The 27,233-nt window shown below is 36.6% G+C and overlaps 1 protein-coding gene across 1 annotated transcript in view; it reads left to right on the forward strand.

Annotated features, from left to right (window-relative positions):
* The first annotated feature begins 4,136 nt into the window (after nt 1-4,136).
* Nucleotides 4,137-27,233, forward strand: part of Ano3 (anoctamin 3) — a 321,996-nt gene continuing 298,899 nt past the window's right edge. The window contains exon 1 of the mRNA XM_027422285.2: nt 4,137-4,290. Coding sequence (XP_027278086.2) covers nt 4,137-4,290 — 154 coding nt within the window. The remainder of the gene's footprint in view (nt 4,291-27,233) is intronic.

The raw sequence follows: 27,233 nt of genomic DNA on the forward strand, positions 1-27,233 counted from the left end.
AATTGTCTTTTCAAGATCTTCGAAATGTGTTGGAATTTTGATCGGTATTACATCGAATCTGTAGATTGCTTTTGATAGGGTGGCCATTTTTACTATGTTAATATTATTGTTCTATGAGCATGGGAGATCTTTCCATTTTCTGATATCCTCTTGAATTTCTTTATTCAAAGACTTGTTGAAGTTTTTATCATACAAGTCTTTTACTTTCTGGATTAGAGTTTTAAATGTTAAATTTTATTTGTTTTTATCCTTTATACATTCTCTAACTTTGTTAATGCTCTTTTCTTTTTATAGTCTAACCAACTTCATTATATTTATCTAATAATGTTTTTCAACTCTAAGAATTTCTTTTGTTTGCAATTAAGTTTTCGGTCTCATAATTTTTGTTCCTTCCATAATTTTCTTCAATGCTGCAGTTTTTCTTTCACTTTTCATCTTTTTCAGCTTCCTTCTCTTTTGTTTCTATCTTCCTGTCCCCTTCCTTTTTCTCATTCAGTTAGTATGCCCATTGTTACACTAAATCATTTTGAACTTCATATCACAATCTACAGCACTTTTTGGTCACTTCATAACAGTATAAATCTCTACATTGTATGGTCTGATGTTGCTGCTATTATAGCAATTTCTTCTTCAGTGAGTGATTCTGGAGAATGGACCTTTAGGTGTAGGTTGAAAATATCCACAATATTTATCCAAACGAATATATTTGCAAATAATAAAAAATACATGAAACATAAAAGAAGAAGGCATCATGGATCTCCCACATATCCTTAATTCTTCATAACTGAACTCAAATTCGAAACTGGTAAAATTCCATTTGATGATTTCAAAAGTCAACTGGTAAAATGAAAAAAAGTCAATGTAATGATGCCTAACAATATTCTACTATACTCATAGATTGCTGACTACCCCAATTGTCATCAGAAGCCTTCATCCAGTAACTGATAGAAATAGATGCTGAGACCCACAGTTAAACCTTATGCCAAGCCTGGGGAATTACGTTAAAGAGAGGATTGTAAGAGTCAGAGGGGTCAAGGACATCCAAGCAAACCCACAGAAACAGGTGGCTCACAGGAACCCACAGAGTGTGAACCAACAACCAGCTGTGTAGCTCGATCTACTTGTGGGACTCCTAAAAATGGGATTAGGGGCTGTCCCTAATTCTTTGGCTGGCTTTTGGGAACCTATTTCTCATACTGGATTGCCTTGCCAAGACTTAATATGAAAGGAGGTGCTTGGTCTTACTGCAACTTGATGTGCCATGTTTTGTTGATACCCATGAGAGGTATGCCCCTTTCTGAACAGAAACAGACGTGTGGGTGGTGGGCTGGCTGAGGTATGGAGAGGAAGGGAATGGGAGGAGAGGAGAGAGGAGAAGCTTTAGTTGGGCTCTAAAATAAATTAGTTAAATAAAAACACAAGCAAACAAAATGATCAGTGTCCAAAAGAGGATATCAACAAACACATGAATTCAATCCAGATAAAATTTTATAGCTTTATGAGCTTTCAGGAAAATTACACCCACAGACCTTAACAATGTCTGCCTAAATAAGACATGAATAATGACAACACCAACAGACATGCTAACACTGAGGGGATAAAACCTCCCAAGGCCACACTCCCAGACAAAAAGCTACAGGCAAGTAAGTACTGCCAAAATAGAATGAATCTTCCCTAAAGACAAGTTCTCTAATTATCCAACACTAAGCCCTGAAAATATATACATATAACCAAACCTAAAAGGACTTACCAGGATGTGTTTGTGTGTGTGTGTGTGTGTGTGTGTGTGTGTGTGGTGTGACAGAAAGAGAGAGAGAGAGAGAGAGAGAGAGAGAGAGAGAGAGAGAGAGAGAGAGGAGAGGCCATGAAGGAGTAAGCATGGCATAAGAGGGGTTGATGGGAGGAGAGAGAAGTGGGAAATGTTACAATTTTTAATTAAATTAAATTTTTAATTAAAAAGACATAAACTATTCTGTGATTCTATCTGATCCTCAATTAGAATGGCTATCATTGAGAAATGAATGGAAAATATTTTGGCAAGGATGTGAAAATTAAGAAAATTTCCACTCTTCTTGGAATATAGACAAGCACATCCATTCTGGAATGATTTTGGAGACTTCCCAAAAATATCCCACTAATATCACTTCTGGGCATATACTTATGGGACTCTACACATTTTGAGAAATATAGTTGTACATCTCTGTTTATAATTGCTGTGTTCACAACAGAAAGTACTATGTAATTACCATAGATGTCCATTAACCAATAAATGGATTATGAAAATACTTACAGAGATTTTATTCAGGCACAAAGAAAAGTAAGATTTCAGGAAATAAAACTAGCTGAAACTAGAAATCATATTGGGGTTATCTGGGCTCAGAAAGACAATTGTTATATGCTCTCTCATTTATGAATCCTAGCATCTAACTATTGAATATATCTAGATGGGAGTATACATCAGTAAAGACCAGGAAGCTAAAACCAGATCCACATTACAATAAAAAGATAGACTTTTAAGTAATGAGTAAGAAAAAAAGGTAGAGCAAAATGGATGGGGAGTATATGGAGAGTGAGGGCAAAAGAGTACAATATAGAAATAAAACATGTAGATGAGGACATAGCTGGAAGAAGGTAATTCATTGAAATTAAATATATAAAAGCATCACAATGGAACATTACTTATTTTAGAAAGATTTTTAGATTGGATTACATGATATGAGTTGGATATTCTAACAATGGCTGCCAGCATTCTGAAGAGAAGAGCTGCTAGTCTTTGGTACACACTGGAACTGGAAAAAGTCAGAGCATGATGTTAGTCAAGCATAACAACACTGGTAGTAGCAACAAGGACATGTGTTTACACCAAGAAGTGATGATAGGCAGGTAGAACAAAACTGCCTTTCCCTCATATATATTTATATCTGGGCAGCCATGAATCTGTTTTATTAATTTATTAAAAAATGCCTGTGTCAGATTTATATTACTGTCTATGATTTGTTGATCAGGAGTCCCCAGTATCTCTCAAATACTATATATCGTCAAGAGCTAGATGGTGAAGACTTGTTGGTGAAGACAACATAGACTTTCAATACAGAACACAGAGAACAAGCTAGAACTAAGTTGGAAGCTTCCTCCCTATGCTTATAGTGTTGGATTTAGAGACTCACAGTTTGCCAAAGTGCTGAGAATAATTGACTGTTGCATTCTCAACCCTAAATAAAAAAAATCTAACAAACACACACACACACACATTCATGTATGCACATACTCATACCACCCCCTGAGGCAGCGAACATCATGAAATAGAGAAGCAATGAACATAATTTACAATATCGTCTATGTATAGTACAGGTTCCTTTAGGTAAATAGTGGTATAACCAGGTCATGTGGTAATTCTATTTTCCTTTTTGAGAAATCCATACTGGTTTCCACAGAGTCTGTAACCAGTTGGTAATATCATCTACAGTGAATCACAGTCATTATTCAATAGTCCTCAGGACTAAATGCTGAGACAGGCTATATCATTTAGGATTAACTTCCAAATACATAATTCTTGTGATGAAATGCCCAACAGACATGCTTAAATTTCTTGAATGGTCTTAGCACTGTTCAGCTGATGTCTTTTCTTCAAAAATATGAATGAGAGATTCCAGAACCAAATTGCAAGAATCTGTTGTAAATCATGGTGCTGCACACCTGTAATCCCAGAATTCTGGCTACATAATGAGACTCAGTCTAGCCTGAACTATAGATAGAGACTTCATCTTGAACAAAACATAGCAAATGCAGCATCTTGTCCTGCAGCTTTGCAGATCTCTTCACTCGGCCCATTTTATTTTCACTGCAGACTCCCTTGAGAAGGGCTGAGTGCTGCTATCTTTTAAAAGCACAGGATATTTCCAAGGAAAGCAATTCTAAAAGCCATCCATCCTGTGGAAGTCACTTGCCTAGGAGAGATGTTAGTATAAAAGCCTCCATCAGCCTTATAGATTTTATTTCTCTTGGATTTCCAAGTAATCATAATTGCAAGTAAGTCTAGTTACTACTGGCCAGGATGGTAACCTTCACTCTTTCCACTGATTTTTAAGACTGCAGTAGTATAGTCTCGCTTTACAGAGCTCCTTGAAACTTCTGCAATGTCAGCTGGAAAATTTGAACTGCATAATCTGTCTCCCAAAGTCTTCAGACATGAACGGGCTTCCAACACTGATTTTACTGTATCCAGTCTGACTGAACTCTCTAACGGCTCCAGTCAGTGGGATCTCCAGGAGTCTGCTTTTGGCAGCTCAGGTACGTCAAACTTTAGACTGCTATGTTTGATAGCTGAACTCACACCTGTAATTGCTTAATTGCAAATGTGTGAAACGTAACTTCTCATATCATCTAATGATTTGTTGTATTGAAACTAATGTCGATTTAGTTTGTTCTATTTCTTTTTCTTCAAAGTGTATAGTGGTTTTTAAAACGGAACAAGAGAGTGTGGGTGGAAACTTGCTTTAAAGGGAAGTGTCAAAACCAAAAAATAGTGGGCTTAGAAAAATAAAAGACAAAGCTATAGACTTTATTCTCTGGAACCTCTGGCCTATCAATGCTTAATTTTCAAAGACTGATAAAATCAGGCATTCATACTTAAACTAAAGACAGTAAGAAACAGTATCATGCATCACTTCTATTCCTGAGTCATTTCACATTTATATGAGGGGTACTCTATTTAATATTTGCATTGAGAATAAGTGGCTGTTCCTGTTGCTTATGTTTTGTCATAACCTTGCATATATAAAAATGTATTGCAAGGTTGACAGATGTCAGAAAGAAAAACCAGAGACACATATGAATTAGCTATTCAGATCTCACTTTTTTTTTTACTTTAACATTTTTGAGGGAATTATGCTCTTACAGTTGTATTCATCAAAATTTAAATTTTTGACATTTTTCCATTCCCTTTCCTCCTTCCAAACCCCTCCCATATACCCCTTACCACTACCCTTCAAATTCATGTCCTCTTTTTTTTTTAGTTGTCATTGCATGCTGTTTGTTTAGTGTCAAATTGTCAACCCTGAAAACATAACATTATATACTGACAGAACAGATTACATTTAGGAATATATATATATATATATATATATATATATATATATATATTCTCTCTCTATATATATATATATAGAATTGAATTACAATGAAGAGTTTTGAGATACCAATGGATTGATTGTTTTTTTGTAGATGGCTTTTGTGCAGTAAGTGTTTCAAGTTAAAATAATATCACGATTGCTTTCTTTACACAAGAAAGTACTAATCCAAATGGTAAGAAATATCAGAAATCTAGTTGTCACAAGATATTGATCTTTCCCATTGTAAATTATTTTGGGAGATTAGGCATTCAATTTCATGACCAGAGGATTGTCCTGAGAATTTTGATCCATATATTCACTATGGAGTGATCAGCAAGAAGTTTTATATGAACAATAAGCACTCATTTTACATGACTTGTTTATAGTAGATGGAGTTCTGAAGCAAGGTGATAAGACATCCTTTGTAAAGATTTTTCCAACAATAAGAAAAGAGGTCTACATCCTGCTTCCCTTTCCTTAAATCATAGGACTTACTGCGTACTAGTCCAATTTTGCAAATACAGGAAAAAGTAAATTCTCTATACATCAGCAAAGTCTCATAAAAGTTTATCATCAGTGTACTTGACAGTTTAAAAGAAGTTCTGGTATTCTGTGACTCACTATGTTTCCTCATTTTTGTTGGGGCTGGGGATATCTGATCATTTGTCAGAAGAGAGTCCTCTCCTAGACTCGGCCATTGTCTCTACGCAGCTGACTTTCACCTCTTTCCCTCAGGTGAAATCTCATTCCCAGAGCTGTGTACTGTAAAGATCCTGGAAGACATTTTTGCCCCATTATTTTGGCAGTACCTCAATTCAATGCAAATCAGCTTTATTCAGTAATGTTCGCATTATATTCTTCATTTTATGTCCTTCCTTTTGTCAGTGCTCCCAAATTTAGCTTGCATAATCTTTAGCACTTATTGTAATAGAGTACATGTACTTATTTGTGTGTATGCTAATTTGCTATTTATCTTTCTACATCTTTACCTACCTTGGAAATTTGAGTATACACACACACACACGTGTGTGTGTGTGTGTGTGTAGCAACAATTAATAAAAAAGGAGACCATGAATTTAAAAGGGAGCAGAGAAATGCAAATGCCAAAGAGTTTGGAAGGAGAAAGGGAAATGTAATATTTGCATAATTATATTCTAAGGTCAAAAACATAAAATAAATAAGAAGACTATATTTTGATACATGGTCTATACTTGTGCGGGACTGAAAGGAGAATCCTCCACTCTTCCCTTTGCAAGCATCCATGCAGTACTCTAATTGGCCTCACTTCTCTACTACTTCCAGGACAATCTTGCTGTCTATTGGTGGTCAGAAACATCGTGGCACCATAAGACTGATCCATCTCACCTTTGTTCATTTCAACAGCTCTGGTCTACTTGTATAACTAGCCTGTTGTTCTAAAATATAAACTAAGTCCCTCTACCAATTTTTTAGATTTCTGGGTAGCCTTCATATATTCTGTAAAATGAATGAATTATTTTCTTAAGTTACTGCTCATATTATTCTTTCAAGATACTTCCCACTAGTCCTGTCCATTGTTATCAGTTACTAGAACACCACTGTGGTCAATATTATCTCTCCAGATGTCTGTGGTTGTCTCCCTGTCTAAAAGGCTCCTTCTCTGTTACTGACCATCTCTAAAGATTATCCTAATGAAATTCTTTACATTCTAGATTTTTCTAGGACTGCATATACCCATTCCTTCTTGCCTAATAGCTGATTATTCTTCTGATTGAGTTCCCTTCATGGATGTTTATAATTTGTGCAAAATACACATGCAGTTCAAAGATTAATAACCCATCAATGCATATTTTCACCAATTTTCTGTTATGGTAAAGGTCATTTAAATTAAGTTACAATATATAATTTACAAAGTACTACATATCAGTCGCTGCACAAAACACTACCTGATAATACCACTGCTTTAAACACCATTGATATGAAATTGTTCTTTCATTTCAAGCTTTTTTGAATATTGAACAAATCAGATTGTTTTTTTGTATGTTGCTTCTTCTGCTTCATTTCCAACTTTTAGTTATTCATTCAAAATATATTTATTTATTTATTTATGGTTGGGTGTTAGTTGCTAGCAATAAAAATAATATGATGAAATTTGGGAAAAAACTGTGCCATATTAACCTTGACATTATAATATTATGTTAGTAGGATATTGTTACACATATATTCCTATAATTGAAAAAGTATAATAGCTTAGGTCATAGTGATTTGAGCAGATATGTCTAAAAATATGCTTCTCATAGACAAGAACATTATGCACAGCCTTCATTTATATAATCACACAGGAGACACATAACTCTAAAATGACAATAATTCTTACAAAATTTGTGAAGTAACTGCCATTCATTTTTAAAGTCTGTTTAATAGACAAGTATCCAAAGTCAACAGAAGAAGACTGAAACCACAACATTATCTTTATCATGTGTGGTTTATATGTGTTTAGTGGCCAGTGATAGGAAGATGAAAAGCTCACATCTGTTTTCTCAAGGAAACACACTCGTGTCTTCCTCCAAAATACTACTTTGCAATTAAGTTTAAAAGACAATGAACCAAAAAGTTGTTCTTTGTATTAAAGAAATGTATTTGATCAGCAATTAATAATAATAATGCAAAGTCCTCCCTGGATTTGGAAAGGTTCTTTAAATGATTTTTAATCTATAAACTTAGAGGTTCTAAAAGTAAGTCAGAAGTTCCTGCTGTTACCCCAGGCTGTGCATCAGTTTAGGAAAGGCTGTGACCTCCTAGCTTAGTGGTTTTCTTTACTTCAATAAGTCTGGATTAAATTGTCTCAAAAACCACCTCAGTCTGTATTAAAACTTTACCAAAGCAAGTGTGACGTCTAACAATAAGTTAATTAAAACAGAAATTCTTACCAATAAAATCTGATAATAATAAAAACCTACAATTTATAAGGAAAATTTTGAAGTTCTTAACACATGATTTTGGAACACATTCCTATTATTCCTGCTCCTGAACTACTTCAAGCACCAGCTGCCCAATTACTAATTTGCATGCCACTATGGTAACAGTGAAGAGAGCAATGACAAATATCACTATAATCCTTTGAAACTGCTAAGACAAATAACTGATATTCTAATATAACTTCATATCATAAATGCTTTAAAGCATATATATTAAATATGACTAAAATCACCTATTGTGTTTCAATTTAGATTTATATATAGTTAATTCACTTACTGGTATACATGCCTTAGGACTTCATAAAGTAAACTTTTACTAATTATTTATTGTTTCAATATATTCAAAGCAAAACCCCTGAAGATATTTTCCACTGAATAGTAAATATTTGCTGTTTTCTTATATAAATTGTTCAATTCTCCCAGATTAATTAGATGTAGTAACACTAACTACATAGAATTAGTCTTGCATCACAGATTTGAAGGTTTGGTCTCACAAGACTTCTTCCATTTCAGGGACCAGAGGCAAATGCTGATCCTCAAATCATTTATTACATTCTTACAAAGCTGGGAGTTCCTACATTTTTCTTCCCAGATTTCAATGTGTTCTAGAACAATTCAATTAATTTGTATAAAAGTATTTTTATTATACTTTACTATTGAAAATAAGAACCAACAGAGTCTAGCTTAAAATGGGGAAAAGTATAAGCCATGTTCCTTAGTTTTCATAGAGTTAAAACATGCTGCCTAATCTAATATGTGAATAATTTTTCTAAACAAAGATCCTGAACCCCAAATCTAGGAGCTTTTCTGGATATTTCATTATACAGACTTGACTTTCATACAACTTCGGCTCCTGTTCTCTCTCTTGTTGCTGAAAGATGAAGGTTTGCAGCTCAGGCTTGCCTTGGGTTCTGGTGAGAAGCCTCTATCTTAAAGCTGTCTAGGGGTTTACATAATATCAGCTCTTGAGAGCAGAAAATCCCTCACTAAATTACAAGGAGTTGCATGCCAGAAATCTTGGACAGTTTCTAAATATAACTCTTTTGTTGTATCAAAGCATTGAAGGATATGCCAAAAAAAAGTCCAAAGGATGGACTCTAGTCTCTGACCCTTGGGTAGAGACTGAAGCCCAGAGGATCACATCTGACTATAGGGCAGAGACCACTGCATAAACAACTTTTTGTTCAGATAGAAGTATTCAGGAGTCCTTCAAGAAAATGGGAATCAGTCTACCACAAGATCCAGCAATTCCACTCCTAGGCATATACCCAAAAGAAACACATTCATACAACAAAGACATCTGTTCAATGATGTTCATAGCAGCACTATTTGTAATAGCCAGAAACTGGATGCAGCCTTGATGCCCCTCAACCAAAGAATGGATAGAGAAAATGTGGTACATTTACACAATGGAGTACTACTCAGCAGAAAAAAAATGGAATCTTGAAATTTGCAGCAAAATGGATGGAACTGGAAAAAACCATTCTGAGCGAGGTAACCCAATTCCAAAATGACAAACATGATATTTATTCCCTCATATGTGGATTTTAGACATAGAGTAAGACAAGATTACCAGCCTACAATCCACACTGCCAGAGAAACTATTAAACAAGGAGGACCCTAAAAGAAACAAACATTGTCCCCTGGAGAAGAGGAGAAAGGGTCAGGATCCCCTGAGCAAATTGAGAGCATGGGTAGAGGGGTGAGGGAGCTACGAGAATGAGAAGGGAAGAAGAGGAAGGATGCAGAGGTCATGAGGGAGCAGAAAGGTTGAGTCAGGTGTAGATTAGAAGAAAGGATATGTGATAGGGTTTTAGTTGGGGGGAGTGGTAGGGAATGAAGGGAGGGATAAGGGAACAGGAATTGTCATGTAATTAAATCTTGTTTGTAATTCAAATAAAAAATGATTTAAAAAAGAAGTATTCAGGAGTCTTAATCTCTCAGCTGCTCACAACACCAGTTATCTGTTTATATTGAATCTGTGCCCAATTTGGTATTCTCTCAGTAAACTATAGTCATCATGTGAACATTCTGGCATCAGATTTTAGAATTCATATACACATATTTTCTGAAAGAATCCAGAAATTGACATTTTAGAAATTTCTTGTTATATTTAAATATATGGAAGTTTGAAAACAGTTGCTCTTATAACAGTTATAATTGGCTAAGCAGGGAGAACTGTATGATATAATATCTAAATAATAATCTTTGGTCTAGATGACTTCTGGTGGAAATAGCTATACTCAGCTACAGCATTTTGGCATCAGACTTTTATATAATCACATGAATTATGGATTTATAGATATCCATTTAGATATTAGCCAAAGAGTGTTCCTATTTTTCTATTTACCTGTTAACTGTAGATGGATGCATATTTTACAAACAATTTTTTCTATGATTTCTGTGTATTAACTCATTTATATACCTCATTGATAGCAAATGCCCAGAATGACCAATTCTATGTCATTGGCAATAACAGAGAAATTTGATTTCCTTTTAATTCTTAAATATAAATGTTTCATTATTTATGTTTCATATTTAGTTTTCAGTGTACTGTCTTTGAGTAAAGAGTGCTATTTCATAGGATAAGAGGTATAGATTACTTCACTCTTTCTCAGAGAGAAATCAGCAGAAAGCACTCTAAGTGGAAGAAACCTAATTGCTTGCTATTAATATGACTTTGAAATGATGGATCAACAGGTAAAACCCTTCACTACTTCTGGATTTAAAAATCCAACCCATCTCCTAATGTTCCTGTCTACAGCTGTTAAAACCCATTCTCTCTTAAGGGCAATCTCAGCTCACATAAAGTGCATATTCTGGGTGCTGCGGTAAAATAAAAAGTTAATGTCAAAGGAATGTTGTGAATGTAAAGTGAAATAAACTCCCATCAAGCATCATTTTGTTAAATGCCTGCAGATAACATTCTGCTAAGAATTGAATGTATCCATTTTACAAGATAATATGTTCTTTTCTGATAGTCATAAGCAAGGGCTAAAGGAAGGATTGGTGATGGCCATTACGTTACAGAGTTTCACAGAGATGAAGTTCACCAGATTGTAAAGAACTAAATATAGACCATGATACAGCTATGCATACATATATAGCTACAGATAAAATATAGGCACATGGACAAGAGATGGCTCAAGGAGTCATATCTCAAGCTACATGAGCAATGGACATGAATTTGAATCCCTAGGACAGCTGGAATAGCACTTGTTTGGCCATTATATTATGATGTATCAGCTGGGTAAAGTTCACTAGAGTGTATAGAGATAAAGATAGATAATGATATAGGTATAGATATAAATACAGCTAAAGGTGAAATATAGGCATGTGGACAAGATATGGCTCAGTGAGTCAAACCCCATGCTACACAAGCACTTGGCATGAATATGAATCCCTAAGGCCGGCCGAAGTATCAATTGCTTGTAAAACAAAACTGTAAAACAGTAACAAACAAAAGATGCTGCATCTGTGGAGGCAGGGATTGACAATCTTGTCATCAAGGTTGTCTACTGAGCTTGAAATGTGAGCTTTGGCACAACCCATAGTTACACATTAATATCCAAATACAAACACACATACACAAAGATTATATGTGTAGATGCAGAAATATTTCCCTTCAAGCATTTCCTTGTGTCATATTTTCTTCTTAATAAGTTAATTTTTATACACATTTTAAAATTTAAATTAGAAACAATCTTATTTTACATATCAATTCCTATTCCCTCTCCCTCTCATTCTCCCATACTACCAAATGACCCCCCATTTCATCCTCCTCCTGCTCCCCAGGGAGGATGAGGAGTTCCATGGGGAATCATCAAAGTCTGTCACATCATTTGAGGCAGGGCCTAGGCCCTCCCCCATGTGACTAGGCTGAGAGAGTATCCCTTTATGGGGAAAGGAGAAAGATAAGGGGAGAAATGGAGGGAGGAGGAGGAGGACATGAGGAATCAGGAAGATTGAGTTGGGGGAAGAATAGAGGAGAGCAAGAAAAGAGATACCATAATAGAGGGAGCCATTATAGGTTTAAAGAGAAATCTGGCACTAGGGAAATGTCCAGAGATATACAAGGATGATTCCAACTAAGAATCTAAGCAATAAGCTAATAATTTGACATTTTTTTTGTAATAGAGACTTCAGAAAGAAAAGTGTTATGGTAAATACTTATGGGGAATTCTTAGGTTAGGATGATGAAACATAGTCACACCCTTTGCTTCATAAGGCACTTTCCTGGAAACAAGGATGACAAACTCTCAAATCATTGGGTGTGCTCTCCCATGCAGTATAGAGTCCAAATGTACTGAGAGTGATTTATAATTGCAGGAAATGGACTGTAGAGGAAGTTGCAAGTATTATTACCTTAAATGTACAATGTAAAAGGACCTCTCTAGTAAATCATTCTCATTTTACCCTAGTGTATGTTCTAAATGGGATATAAACTAATAAAATATAGATACATTTTGTGATTATTCATGAATAGCTTTGCAGGTAGAATTTAGAACTAAAATTATAAACTACTATTCATGAATACATGCATGAGAATAAAGGCTAATCAGGAAGACCATAATGAATGTAATTGTTTTTCTAATTATTTCTTTTTTTGACAGATTCTTTTTAATTTGAGTAAGAAACAAGATTGTTTTACATGTCAATCCCAGTTTCCACTCCCTCCTCTCCTCCCCTAGACCCCCCCCCAACAACTAAAACTCTACCTATCACATATCCTTTCAGTTCCCCAGGGAGAGTGAGGCATTCCATAGGGAGTCATAAAAGTCTATCAAATCCTTTGGGATAGGGCCTAGGCCCATCCCCATGTGTCTTGGCTCAGGGAGTATCCCTCTATGTGGAATGGGTTCCCAAAGTCCACACCTATACTAGGGATAAGTACTGATCTACAACAGGGGGCACCATAGATTGCCGAAGTCTCCTCACTGAAACCCATGCTCCTGGGCTCTAGATCACTCACCTACTGATTTCCCAGCTATCAGTATGGGGAACAAGTGTTCCCCGTTGTTCAGGTCAGCTGTTTCTGTGGGTTTCACCAGCCTGGTCTGGACCCATTTGCTCATCACTCATCCTTCTCTGCAACTGGATTCCAGTTCAGTTCAGTGTTTAGCTGTGGGTGTCTGCTTCTACTTCCACCAGCTGCGGGACGAAGGCTACAGGATGGCATATAAGTCAGTCATCAATTTCATTATCAGGGGAGGGCATTAAGGTAGCCTCTCCTCTGTTGCTTAGATTGTTAGTTGGTGTCATCTTTGTAGCTCTCCAGACATTTCCCTAGTGCCTGATTTCTCTTTAAACCTAAAATGTCTCCCTCTATTATGGTATCTCCTTTCTTATTTTCTTCTATTCTTCCTCTGACTCAACCTTTCTGTTCCCTCATGTCCTCCTCACCCCTCCTCTTCTCCTCTTCTCAGTCTCCTAGCTCCCTCTCCCCTCACCCCGTGCTCCCAATTTGCTCAGGAGATCTTGTCCCTTTCCCCTTCTCCAGGGGACCATGTAAGTCTCTCTTAGGGTCCTCCTTGTTTCCTAGCTTCTATGGCAGTGTAGATTGTAGGCTGGTAATCCTTTGTTCTATGTCTAAAATCCACATATGAGTAAGTACATACCATGATTGTCTTTTTGTGATTGGGTTACCTCACTCAGAATGATTTCTTCTAATTCCATCCATTTTCCTGTAAATTTCAAGATTCCATTTTTTTTCTGCTGAGTAGTATTTCATTGTGTAAATATACCATATTTTCTCTATCAATTCTTCAGTTGAAGGGCATCTAGGTTGCTTCCAGGCTCTGGCTATTACAAATAGTGCTACTATGAACATTTTTGAACAGATGTCCTTTTGTATGAATGTGCTTCTTTTGGGTTTATACCTAAGAGTGGAATTCCTGGATCTTGTGGTAGACTGATTCCCCTTTTCCTGAGGGGTTGCCATACTGATTTCCCAAGTGGCTGTACAAGTTGGCACTCCCACCAGGAGTGAAGGAGTGTTCTCCTTTATCCATATCCTCTCCAGCATAAACTGTCATTGTTATTTTTGATTTTAGTCATTCTAAAAGGAGTAAAATGGTATCTCAGAATTGTTTTAATTTGCATTTTCCTGATGGCTAAGGATGTTGAACACTTATGTGTTTTTCAGCCATTTTGGATTCCTCTGTTGAGAATTGTCTATTTAGTTCTGTACCCCAGTTTTTAATTGGATTGTTGGGTGTTTTGAAGACGAGCTTCTTGAGTTCTTTGCATATTTTGGAAATCAGCCCTCTGTCAGATGTGGGGTTGGTGAATGTCTTTTCCCAGTCTGTGGGCTGCCATTTTGTCTCCTGACTGTGTCCTTTGCCTTACAGCAATAACTGAATGCAATTTGACATTATTTTTCAGATGGCTTTAAACTCAAAAACACTCTTTCACTCATAAATTCTACATTAAGAATTATGTTAAAACAAAGTATGATGTATTAATATTAGAGAAGTTTAAAAAATTATAATTTAGTCACAGATGGCTGGATATCTGAGGGTTGATCCTGAAGAGGTCCATTTTTGAGTCATCGTCTAATGCTATCTGAAGAAAAAAGAATGACCGATTAGGTATTAGGACACATTTCTCTTTCTCTTAGACTTATTATCCCTAGTGTTTAATATCACTGTCATTTAGGAGTATTCAAATTTAGAATCTTGCTCAGAAGAATGGAAAACAAATAGTAAATTTGCAAAGACAATCTTCAAATGACAAAAACCAATTAGCTGCCTCAATATTATGCTATCTCCAATACTTTCTCTGTCTGCATGTCTCTCTTTTATTGGTTGCTTTCTTTTTCTTTGAGATTATAATTGCATAATTCCCACATTCTCTCCCCTTCCCATGCCCACCATAACCCCTCCCTGCTGTTTTTCAAATCTGTAGTCTTTTTCTTTATTTGTTATTCTACACACACACACACACACACACACACACACACACACACACACACACACACTTTTAAATGCATGAGTACAACATACACAATCTTTATAATGTTACTTGAACAAATATATTTTCAGGATTGAACAATTTACATTAAGTAAACAATTTAGTGCCCTTTCCTAAACATGAGGTGAATAGGCTAAATTTCAATAGACATACTAAAGTAGACAAGGAAAAGCTCAGCAGGCCTTAACCATTACAAAGAACTATAGGAAACTAAGGAACACTGAGAAGGAAAATAGTCTTCATTTTCTTTAAATATATCATCTAAATTATGGGGAGATTGCTATGATCAGAAGACAATGGCACCTGTCAATAAGCTTCAAATGCCAGTGTTGCCTCAGTGGTAGCCATAATGAACTAAGGTATATTTCCCAGCTCATTTCACTCACAGGAATTTCAACACAGTCCTGCTTGCTTCTACAGTCTGTCATTGCAGTGCGAAATGTGCACTGAAAATGCACTGAGGATGCACTGAATATGATGGCTTACAGATAATTTGTTTTTATTTATATTTTTACCTCAACTATTGATTTCTTCATTTAGATATTAAACAAAATTAGCTTTCAGCCATTGTTACGAAGGAACGTTGGAGACAGAGGAAGAAGAGGAAGCAATTTATATTATAGGAATATGACTTTAGTCATATAAGGTAAAAGCCAAAGAATTGGTTTGAAAATGATCTGGTTTATGTTTACCCTGCTCACATCAATAGATGGATGAGTGAGTGTCAATATGATATAATGCCTTTTATATTTAAGTTTCATTCACTACATTTGTGAGACTGGTCAACATAAAAGAAATACAAATCTGGATTTAACTTTTAAGCAGACATAGATGCAGGCTCCTGAAACCAAAAATGTTTTATTTAATGTGAATGACCAAATCTACTAAGAAAAGTAGAGAGAATTACACTATTATTCTATCTATGTGCTAGAATATTTCATGAATACAATCTCATAAGAGTAAAATATGGTTCTTTAGAGAATACTAAAAATCTAAAATAATGTTTTAAGGACTTTCATTTTCACTGCATTTTTCAACACAGATTAAATCCCTGGCTTTCTTTTGACTATAAATGATAAGCGTATACTTTATAAAACCATGCAAAAATATCTGCAAAGTATTTACAATCTTAGAAAGTATTTAGAACAAAGTCAAAGCAAAGTATTAAAACTGATTTTCCAGTGAGACAAAATTATTATGGCTATTAAGAAAAGTAGTCTCCTCTTCCATACTCTTCACCCCATCTCTTTCTTCTAACTCCCTCTTCCCTGCCCACATGCTCCCAATTTGCTCAGGAGATCTTGTCCCTTTTCCCTTCTCTGGGGGACCATGTATGTCTTTCTTAGGGTCCTCCTTGTTTCCTAGCTTCTCTGGCAATGTGGATTTAGGCTGCTGCTCCTTTGTTCTAGGTCTAAAATCCATATATGAGTTAGTATATACCATTTTTGTCTTTTGTCACTGGGTTACCTCACTAAGTTGGTTTCTTCTAGTTCCATCCATTTGCCTACGAGTATCACAATTCCATTTTTTTCCCACTGTTAAGCACTCCATGGTATAAATGTACCACATTTTCTCCATCAATTATTCAGCTGAGGGGCATCTAGGTTGCTTCCAGGTTCTGGCTATAAAAAAGATAGAGTAAGGAGAAGAATAGAGGAAAGCAAGAAGTAGATACCATAATAGAGGAAGCCATTATAAGTTTAAAGAGAAATCTGGCACTAGGGGAATGTCCAGAAATCTCCAAGGTTGACCCCAACTAACAATCTAAGCAATAGTGGAAAGGCTACCTTAAAAGCCCTTCTCCCATAATGAGATCTATGACTACCTTATATGCCATCTTGGAGCCTTCATCCAATAGCTGATGGAAACAGAAGCAGACACCTACAGCTAAACAATTAGATGAACTCTGGAATGCAGTTGCAGAGAGGGAGGGAGTCAAGACCAGGCTGGAGAAACCCACAGATCTGCTGACATGAACAATGGGTTGTTCATGGACTCCAGACTGATACTTAGGAAACCAGCATAGTACTGTTCCAGACCCCCTGAAAGATGGTGTCAGTTTGGAGGTTGGTTAATCTATGGGGCCTCTCATAGTGGATCAGTATTTATCCCTAGTACAGGAATGAACTTTGGGAGCCCAATCCACATAGAGGATACTCTCCCAGCCTAGACACATGGGAGGGTCTAGGCCCTGCTCCAAAGGATATAACAGACTTTAAAGGTCTCCCATGGAAGGCATCACCCTCCCTGGGTAGCAGAAAGGGAATGGGATAGGGGGTTGTTGGGTTGGGAGGGGAGGGAGAGGTAACTGGGATTGAAATGCAAAAGAACCTTGTTTTGAATTTTAAAATAAATAAATAAATAAATAGTATATGGACTAGCAAAGAAAAAAAAGTAAAGTCGTATAAAATAACTTTTTTTCTGCTATAGCAATTTCCTGTTTTCCTAGTTTGGTTTCTATTGTCATAAAAAACATGACCAAAAACAAATTGAGGAGGAAAATATTCATTTGGCTTACATGTCCTAGTTGCAGTCTGTCATAGGACAGAGGCTAAAGCAAGAACTAAAGCAGGGCAAGAAGTGAAAAATGCCATGAAGGAGTTTTGCTTACTGGCTTGCTCTCCATTGCTTGCTCATGTCAGTATACTGTCCTTCTGGACATCTACCCAGTATCTTAGGAAAGACAAACTGCCTACAATACATAGAACCTAACAAATGTTTGAACACTTTCCCTCCAGATAGAGCCTGTGTTATGAAGATTCAGAGGAAAGTGTGACAGTGACTCAAACATTGTAACAGGATAGTTTGTGATGTTTTAACAAAAAATAGCCAGTCTTGAATATCTTCATGAATATATATATATATATATATATATATATATATATATATATATATATATATATTGTTTGTAACAACAGTTGATGAAAACAGTGGCCATAAATTTGAAAAAGAATAAGGAAAGATGTAGAGGAGGGATTGGAGAGAGCAAAGTAGAGAGAAAATGGTATCTATAATATATATTTTAAAAAGAAAAAGAAAGGAAAACATTAAAAATAGGATTTGTGGACTTGTGTGCATTAATGGGACAACGGATGCTGGCTAGCTGAAGCTGAAAACCCAGCAGAGATTAACAAGAGCCAAGCATCAGTAAGGTGAAATCTGGAAAGTACTTTCTCAGATTCAACACACAAATATGTCCAGAGGGGGTCAAAGCTGTGTGTTAAGGAGTGAGCCAGATCTGGCAATGTGTGAGAGCAGCCACTCTCTTTGATAGCAGTAGATCCCTGCTATTGCTCTGCCCTGACTTTTTTTGATGATGAACTCTAGCCTGTCAAGTGTAATAAACTCTTCATTTCACAAGTTGGTTCTAGGCAACAGATAATGAAACTATACATATTAAACTATATAATTTATACACAAGATTTATGTCTCTGTGTGTCTCTTTCCATGTCTGTGTCTGTTTCTTGCTCTGTCTCCCTCTCTCTCTCTCTCTCTCTCTCTCTCTCTCTCTCTCTCTCTCTCTCTCTCTCTCTCTCTCCTCTCTGTTGTAGCACGAGTTGGTCTAACTAATAAAAACCAGTAATCAGATATTAGGGGGTGAAAGCTGAAATATCAGAGAAGCAGAACAGTCAGATACTAGAGTTCTACAGAATCCTCAGACCAAAAAGAGACCAAGATCCTGTCTCCTCCTGCCTTATATTCCTCTCTTCATGCAGTCATATCACTTCCTGTCTGTACAGCTATCTAGACCTTTATGGTTAACTAGTGGCTAGCTCTGCCCTCTGGTCTTCAGGCAAGCTTTATTTGTTAGGGTACAAAGGAGATATCCCCAGTGTGTGTGTGTGTGTGTGTGTGTGTGTGTGTGTGTGTGTGTGTGTGTGAGTGTGTGTGTGTGTGTGTGTGTGTGTGTGTGTGTGTGTGTGTGTGTGTACATGCACACACTAACTAAAGTTATGCCACTTGGCTTGTGCTTTTGAAGTATTCTTCACAAGACCCATGGATTAACAAAAACTCAAGTAAGACCTAAGAAACCCTCACTCATGTACTTGGTCATTGTAGTATCATTGACTGCCAAAACAACATAGGCTATTGTTGTTGCCCTTGGTTGCCTCTCAGTCATTGAAGTTAGGTCTCTAATGGTGAAGATGCTGCATACTTTGGACTCAAGACTCAGAAGATTTGTTATAGATCAACCCGGAAGCCTCATTCTTGCTATCTAGCTTTCATAGGATCAGAAAGTATAAGCTGTCAAAGAAGGTAAGCAATCAATAGTACTATCCAGATGTGATGCCTCTGACAGATAATAGTCACCAGGATGGCAAGGTATCTATAAAGGTTCAATATGTTATTCATATCTTTGTGTTAACCAATAGTTGCCTAATTTTATTAAGGTTTGCTAAATGGTAGGGAAATCTTACCTGGTACTATAAACCTGTTCAACTACTGGGGCTAGTGAGGTCATTGAACTTAGAGGAGAACCTATTGCTTCCACTTTACTAGACAAGATTAATTCCAAACTACTTTCTAAAATTTATCCATATGCCCACAGATAAGTGTAGCCCTCCCCTCTCATCGATGAAGCTTCACTTTACAAGAAACAGAGACAGTTACAGAAAACCACCACTGGTCAGGATACAGATCAGGATAAGCCCAGCTCCAATTGACAAATATACTTTAAATCTTCACCAAAGCTCAGGGAACACTGAGGAATAGGGGGCAGATAGACTATAACAGCCAGAAGATCAGGAAGCCTGCTGTGAAATTGTTTCTCCTAGAAATGACAGGAAAGCTGTGCTCACGATACATGTCACACAGTATGCCAGTGTAAACAATACCTAAACTACAACAATGTCAAATGATATTCTAATGCAGAATGAGGAAAATATCCTGGGGTCTTACTCCTAGACAAAGAACTGCAGTTAAGTAATGACAGCTGAGAGAAGAAGAAAAAATAACTCTCCATGGAATAACACCAAAAGTAGTTATCCAAAGCAAAATGGACAGCACTGAAATCATATATATCTGCGGCACACTAAATTACTCACCAAGTTATTTTTATATATTTATGCATTTGATTGTTTAACAATACAACTTCTAAAAAGAGAGGCCATCAGTTAGAAAGGGAGTTGCTGAGATGGGAGAGGTAGGAAGGAGGAGAGAATAATGTGGAAGTGGTATAATTTTTAATTTAAAATTTTAATTAAAAGAAAGCTGGGCAGTGTTGGAAAATACCTTTAACTCCAGCACTGGTCTACAGAATGAGTTCCAGGACAGCCAGGACTTCACAGAGATACCCTGTGATGAACAAACAAAACAAAACAAAAAAGTAAAAGAAGTAGCAAACTAATGCAGCATAACTCATAACTTGTTCTCCAAACCTTTAAGAACTGCCTGCTTTGTTTGACAGGAATACAACATATTAAATCACATTTTCCAGGAATACAACATATTAAATCACATTTTCCAAAGTCAATTCATTCACCTATTCATGCCCCTACTTCTACATAAGGTAAAATAGTTTGCTGGATTCCCACCTCTGCTTTCACTATGGAAGTATTCTCTAACAAAATGTTAATCTTCATGTATTTAATATACCTTTACCTTTGGATTTTAATGGATAAAGCTGTTTAATTGGCTTAAAAATAGTGCAAATGAAATCTCATGTCTCCTGGTATAGTGGCCTATCCTTTCACAGTAATACTTTCTCTAGTCTTTGATGAGATTACCTTTTTAACTCATTTTGTGAATTAGAGCAGCAGAATTTCTTGATTATATCTGAAACAACCCTACCCTCTAGTGGCTGCTCTTTAATTTACACAGCAGAGATTTGTTCATATTTTCAGTTGGTTAGAATCTCACAATCTAAGTAATAAATAAATCCATGCACAGTAATTAACTGTCTCATAGTTTTGCCAAGTAGTAGTGTTCATACTTGGATTATTTTTATTAGAATAATTTTGAATGTCTTGAAAGAAATATAGTCTCAATTAAAAATGAAAATTAGTGAAATTAATGAGCAGAAGTAATGGAAGAGAGATTCAGAACAGGAGGGATAGGAGGGGAAAGGAGAACGGTGCTAGGAAAGAGAGGAAGGGGCAGAGTTGGGAGGGCAGAGGGTAGAAGAGAAAGATTGGTTGAAGGCAACTTTTCAACCTTTGAAATGGAGACAACCTTCTGTATAGATAGATCCCATTATAAAATGTTTCAATTAAGTAGTAGAAAAGAAACTGTTTTGACTTTCTTGATGCCTGAATTATGGATCAGATTGCTAATAAACTATTTGTTTACTGGCAATCTATAAATAAGTCATTCAAAATTTAGCTATAAGCAATCTTTTCATTCTCTCCTCTGATCATTTTTCACATGGAAATGTTGTACCCTGTGGCAATGAAGAGGCAGACACCTAGTGAGGATACTCTCTCTCTCTCTCTCTCTCTCTCTCTCTCTCTCTCTCTCTCTCTCAACCTATAGTTTCTAAGTTTTTGAATGAAAAGGCTTTTCACTGACACAAAGTCACAAGAAATTTTACAAATTTCATATCTAGATGTATGTAGAACTCACACAAACCTTAGAATAAATGTCAAATAAATATCAGTTAAGTGATTTGCATAGACATTTCTGCAAAATAGACGGACCAATACAATAAGCATGTGGAAAGATACCTGTCACCATTTGTCCTTCTGGTCTGTGTGATTTATAAGTCAAGGCAAATGAAGACAGCCTTATAAGGAAAGTAGAGTATTCTAGAGAACCAACAAATATATGAAATGATGGCCAGTATCTCGGATAAATCCTTAGTGGGTTCCAGAGTTACCATGTCCCATTGGTGGATTGCCCAACTTCAGACCTTCACAGTGGCAGTGGGCTGTTCTATTTTAGGGCTCCAGTAGAACTAGAGGGAATGTGATGGGAAGAGAGTATGTCAAAACAACTGAAGCTTGCAGATTTATAATAATTTCAGGTATCGTTCTAGAATAAACTCCACATGGATAGCAGTGAATCTTTGTTTCATTCCCAGAGACCTAAAAACAGTATCCACTCCCCCGCCCTGCAGAGTTTTCCACAGAATCTCTGCTTAACTCGCTGTTCTCAAGAATGAGTTTTCCCAGTGGTTAACACTTATGATGGCAACACAACTGGAGGTGACAAGAGATGTCTCTAACACTATGACTGCTTACTCCATGTATAGCAAGAGCTATTACATTATCATCAGGGGTTTTCTGCTACATCCTATAGCCACAGCTACCCTGAAGGCATTTACTACCTGTGGTGGTACCTTGTTTATGATCTAACAAATAAAGCTGTCTTGAAGATCATAGTGCAAAGCTAGTCAGTCGGACTGCAGTCACTATGAGGACAGGATCACCCCTTTTGGTCTGAGCCTTGGTAGAGGTGAGAACCACTAGAGAGTTCTCACCTCTATCAAGGCTCAGATGGAAGGGGTGGGTGATCCACCGAACCTCACACTGCACTGTTCTTTAGCAAACCCCAGAGACTCCTAGACTTCTCCTGTCTCCTCCATTCTTACATTCTTGTCTAGTGATTGGATTAAAGGTATTCACCACTGCAGTGAAGCTACTATGGCTAGCTAGTGTGACCGCTAGGATTAAAGGTGTTTGTCACCACTGCCTGGCCTCTAGAGCTGACTAGTGCGTCTAGCTTTGCACTCTGATCTTCAGGCAAACTTTATTAGATCATAATCCAAATATTGTCACAACTACCTTCAGTGCTGAAATGGGAAATAGTGAAGTATCTTTACTTCATTTCAGGCCTGCTCTCTCTCAGCACAGGAAGGACTTCTAATCTCCACAGAATTCACTCTCTCTTGTCAGGACAGTTCCAAATCTTCAGGAAGGCAAGACTTTAGTAACCATGCTGGTCTAGGCGGCTGGCAGGGATTAGCTGTGGGGCATTGTGCAGTAGTACACTTTACTGTACAGTGCCAGAAAGCCATTCATATGTGCTGTATGGAGACTAGGACCAGAATGAGTGATTCTTGTGCCTGAGAAATCCAAGAGGAGAGTAGAAAAATGCCTATGTCCTTCAGTTGCTAGCATAATAAACTTCAGAGTTTTTTATTGTTTACAAAATGTTAGGCATATTTTGAACAAGAATCTACATTTCAAACTTTTTGGAGAGAGAAAATAAATTCATAATATTTATAGTTGTCAACAAACTAACTTTAATTGTAGTGGAGGAAGAATCTAGCAAACAGGGTATGTCTTGTAAAATGATGAGACCAATGATATTATTTCAATAATTTAAATACTTATTACCTGTGTCTTATTCTCTGTGTTGTTCTCTGTGTTGTCATTATTTTAAAAGACCATTCAATTATTTTTTTGAAATAGTTAAAAGGTAGCTTTTAAATGTCACGTTCCAATCTATTTTTATAAGGTCATACAATAGGTACAGTTTCCAGGTGCTGTGTTCACGATTTTACCTGTGTAACCTCTTTTTGTCATTCCCATGATGTATGAGTGTGGGTTTCAGATGTGACACATAAAGGAATGGTGCTGGAATGCTGAAAGGTCCCTTCTCTTTATATGTGCTGATTTATAAAGTGCACTTGGATAAAGCTGCAGTGTCCTACTACAGTGTGTGATGCCTTCATCACTCAAAATGGAACCCCTAAGGTGTTGGCAGATGAAGGCTCTTCAGTGAAGCATGTGCTTCTAATTTGGGATTGTCTTCCTGCAGGGGATCTGACACAAAGGTTCAGTGAGTTCTGAAAGGCATGATCTTTCTCATTTGTTGAGTCCTAACATGGAATGATATTGCAAAAATACCACCTTTTGTTTGGTATTTATGTTCATCCTAACAGATGGCCGATTGCTCAGCCTGCTGGGAGTCTGCTTTCCATCTGGAGGCAGTCAAATTAGTCCTCTTCAGCCTGAGCATGCTTGCAGTAGAGCGAAGTTCAGGGGTACTGGCAACATGCAACAGCACAGTCAAGAAGAAAACAGTCTCATCATCAAAAGATGAGGTTTTGACCTTTCTCGATATTGTGCATACAGAACATGTGAAACATATTCATATCTTTAGAGAAAGGGACATGATATGACATTTAACTCAGTGATTCTGAAATCTAGATACACATCAAAATCTTTTGGAAAAACTTCAAAATCTCAGATGCTCAGGTAAACAATTAAATCAGAATTTCTGCGACTGAAACTGATGGATTAGTCTTATTGTTTCTTTGCTCTTGTTTGTTCCCCACACTCATTCAAATGCGCAGCAGACTTTTAATATTTGTGGTGAACTGTGTTGTTTCCAAAACCTTAAATTATAAAATTTCCTTTGAGGCATTTTTATAAAACAAATTTTAATTAATTGACTGTGACATGAATCCTGTGTGTATATATTTGTAACAAATGCTTAGAAACCAGAAATACAACTCTTAACACACTGCCATAAGGTTAATAGGCTGAAAGAGGGCTCTCCTCTGAAAACAGACACCAGGATGCTCAACTGTCAGGAATATTTGTATTCTTTGACTGTTATCAATTGTTCCGGATACTATAGATATTCCTGGTCTACTGGAGCTAGCAGAATCAACAACAGTCCATTTTATTATGATTGTTAACTTAAGACAACTCCACTAATGAATGGCTAAATCATTTTCTTTATAAAATGTGGACCAACAAACACGGAAATTTTTAGCACCAAGAGGTTCATGAGTGAAAACACACTTGCTTTACGTGCCAGATTATGCATCACTACTTATGATACACAGAATTATTATTATGGATTTTCAATGTTTGTCAAGTCAGACAATTCGGGCAGAAAGTAGCAGAATGTATAGACTGATTAACATGTACTGTTATTATAGACTATTTGTAGCAACCTGGAAGGAGCTCTGCCTTTCCATAATATCATTCCAATGTACCTAACGTACCAGATAATACTCATTAAATACAGTACACTTTAAAGCATATAATTTACTCCAAATAATAACATTTCCTGAACGCTTACTCACACATGCTAACTTCTTTATTTACAAGTTTTACTTAGTACCTTATTAAGTCTATTGACACATGTAAAGTTTATAATGATACAAGTTCAGGTAAACATTTTCACAGATGAAGGAATTAAAGCATGAAGAGAATTCAAATGCTTCCTCCAAACTCATAGTCAGGCAGCAGGGAAATCAGGTAGTAAGTCCTGTCACTAAGATTTAAGTTTCTAACATTGACCAAAACACAGTTAAATGTTACAGAAACAATAAATGAAAATTACCAACAACATTCCGTCTATCTTAGATGAAGCAAAAGACATGTTTTACAGTATATAAAAGTGGGATTCAAATTCTGGAAATTTTAAGTCCAAATTATAAATATAGACACGTATATAATCATTACTGTATATATTTTTGTCAGTAAATATTCAGGACTCACCTACTCATTAGAAAACTTAGAGCAAAAATGTTGTACCTTGAGTATTAAAAAGGTTGATATTATCAGAGGTGAGCTCATTTAATACTTCTATAAACTACAAAGTTCAAGCTATTTTTCTCTCTCCATTTAGTTAAGATTAAAGAATTATCAAATAATGGAAATTGTTAAGCTGTGAAGGGTCCTAGAGGGACTGGGTATGGATCCACACACTTTCATCTCCAAAGTCCCAGGGGATCTGCTCTGCAGAGGATGCAGTGTTCCCACTGTCTTGATGATGAAATAATCTGGAAAACAGACAGCACACTGTTTCCTACAAATAATCTGAATATTTGCAAAGCCAGGGAGGAAAGCTTCTGGGGCTGGACACCCAGGAAACCTGGGAGGGTCTGATAGACCAACTCCAGCTAGTATGGGTCAGTGTGCTTAGAAGTGAAACTACCCACATTTGTTTCTCTCATAGTTGCTTTTGAGATGAAGTGAACATTTGCTTCACAGTTCTATCATCTTTGGGAATCTGAGGCTGGCTTTTGAGAAAGACACAAATGGATCCCATTTCAGCAGATAGAGCAGGTTTTTCCATTTTCTGCTTTGTCAGTTTTGGAAATGCAACTTCACATGAAATCATAATCTGAACTCTTTCACAGTTGCTTTTGAGTGAATAGCTAGAAAATAGATCTCGTAATGACCAGACAAAGTAAACTAAGGCGAATGTGAGAAAGCTCCTCTCTGCCTTTCCTTCTTTCAATTTCAAATCAATTCTACTGATAATTGTGTGTTTGGACAAAAGGGTAAGAAATTCCTAAAGTAGACACCCCTTGATCTTCATGATTCCACTGAAAGAAGCAGGGTTAGAGAGAGATGAATATTGCTAAGCCAACTAAATATACCACATGAGCCAACACAATTTTTTTTTTTGAAAATGAGAATGTTAAGTCATCCCTGGGTCTGGTATTTAATACCTATTTAACAGTAAATAGCGCGCACACACACACACAAACAACTTAATTTAGACACTGGGTTTTACTTAATGATGTCATATAGTAAAAAGTTATTGCTATTTCCACAAGAGAGTTAAAGATACACATTATAAAAACCTAGGTGGAAAATAAGTACTCACCATCAGTAATAAATAATAGGTCAGATTAAGGTGTTTAAAGGTGCTTCATAATATATCTCTCTGATTTATTCCTGAAGATGTTAGTGTTTGGAGGGATGTCTGAGAAACAGAACTCTCCGAGGTAAATAACTTGACATTTTACATTGTAGGGTTTTGTTAGAGACTGTCTAAAATGATTACCTCAAAATCATTCTGTTGCCAGGCATTGGTGGCGCACGCCTTTAATCCCAGCACTCGGGAGGCAGAGGCAGGCCGATCTCTGTGAGTTCAAGACCAGCCTGGTCTCTAGAGCGAATGCCAGGATAGGCTCCAAAGCTAAACAGAGAAACCCTGTCTCGAAAAACCAAAAAAAAAAAAATAGTCATTCTGTTTTTATTCTTGATTGTGGAAAGTCTCATGGGATAAGCAAGCTCCAGTGTGAACTGAAAAGGAGATGATTGAAACACGTCACGTAAACACAGATACTATTATTATTACTTATTTACCGAGTTATCTTTCTATATGTTTTTCAAGCAAAGAAATGCAGACAAGATAGTTTAATACTCTTTACTAGGTCATCAAAATGGCTCATTAGCTATAGGAGCCTGTCATCATTTCCGGTGACCTGAGTTCAATTCTTGTCCTTTGATTTCCATATGCATTCATGCCTTGCCTGTCCCCCAAACACACACACAAACAC

The sequence above is a fragment of the Cricetulus griseus genome, chromosome 6, assembly GCF_003668045.3.
Source record: "Cricetulus griseus strain 17A/GY chromosome 6, alternate assembly CriGri-PICRH-1.0, whole genome shotgun sequence".
NCBI lineage: Eukaryota > Metazoa > Chordata > Mammalia > Rodentia > Cricetidae > Cricetulus > Cricetulus griseus.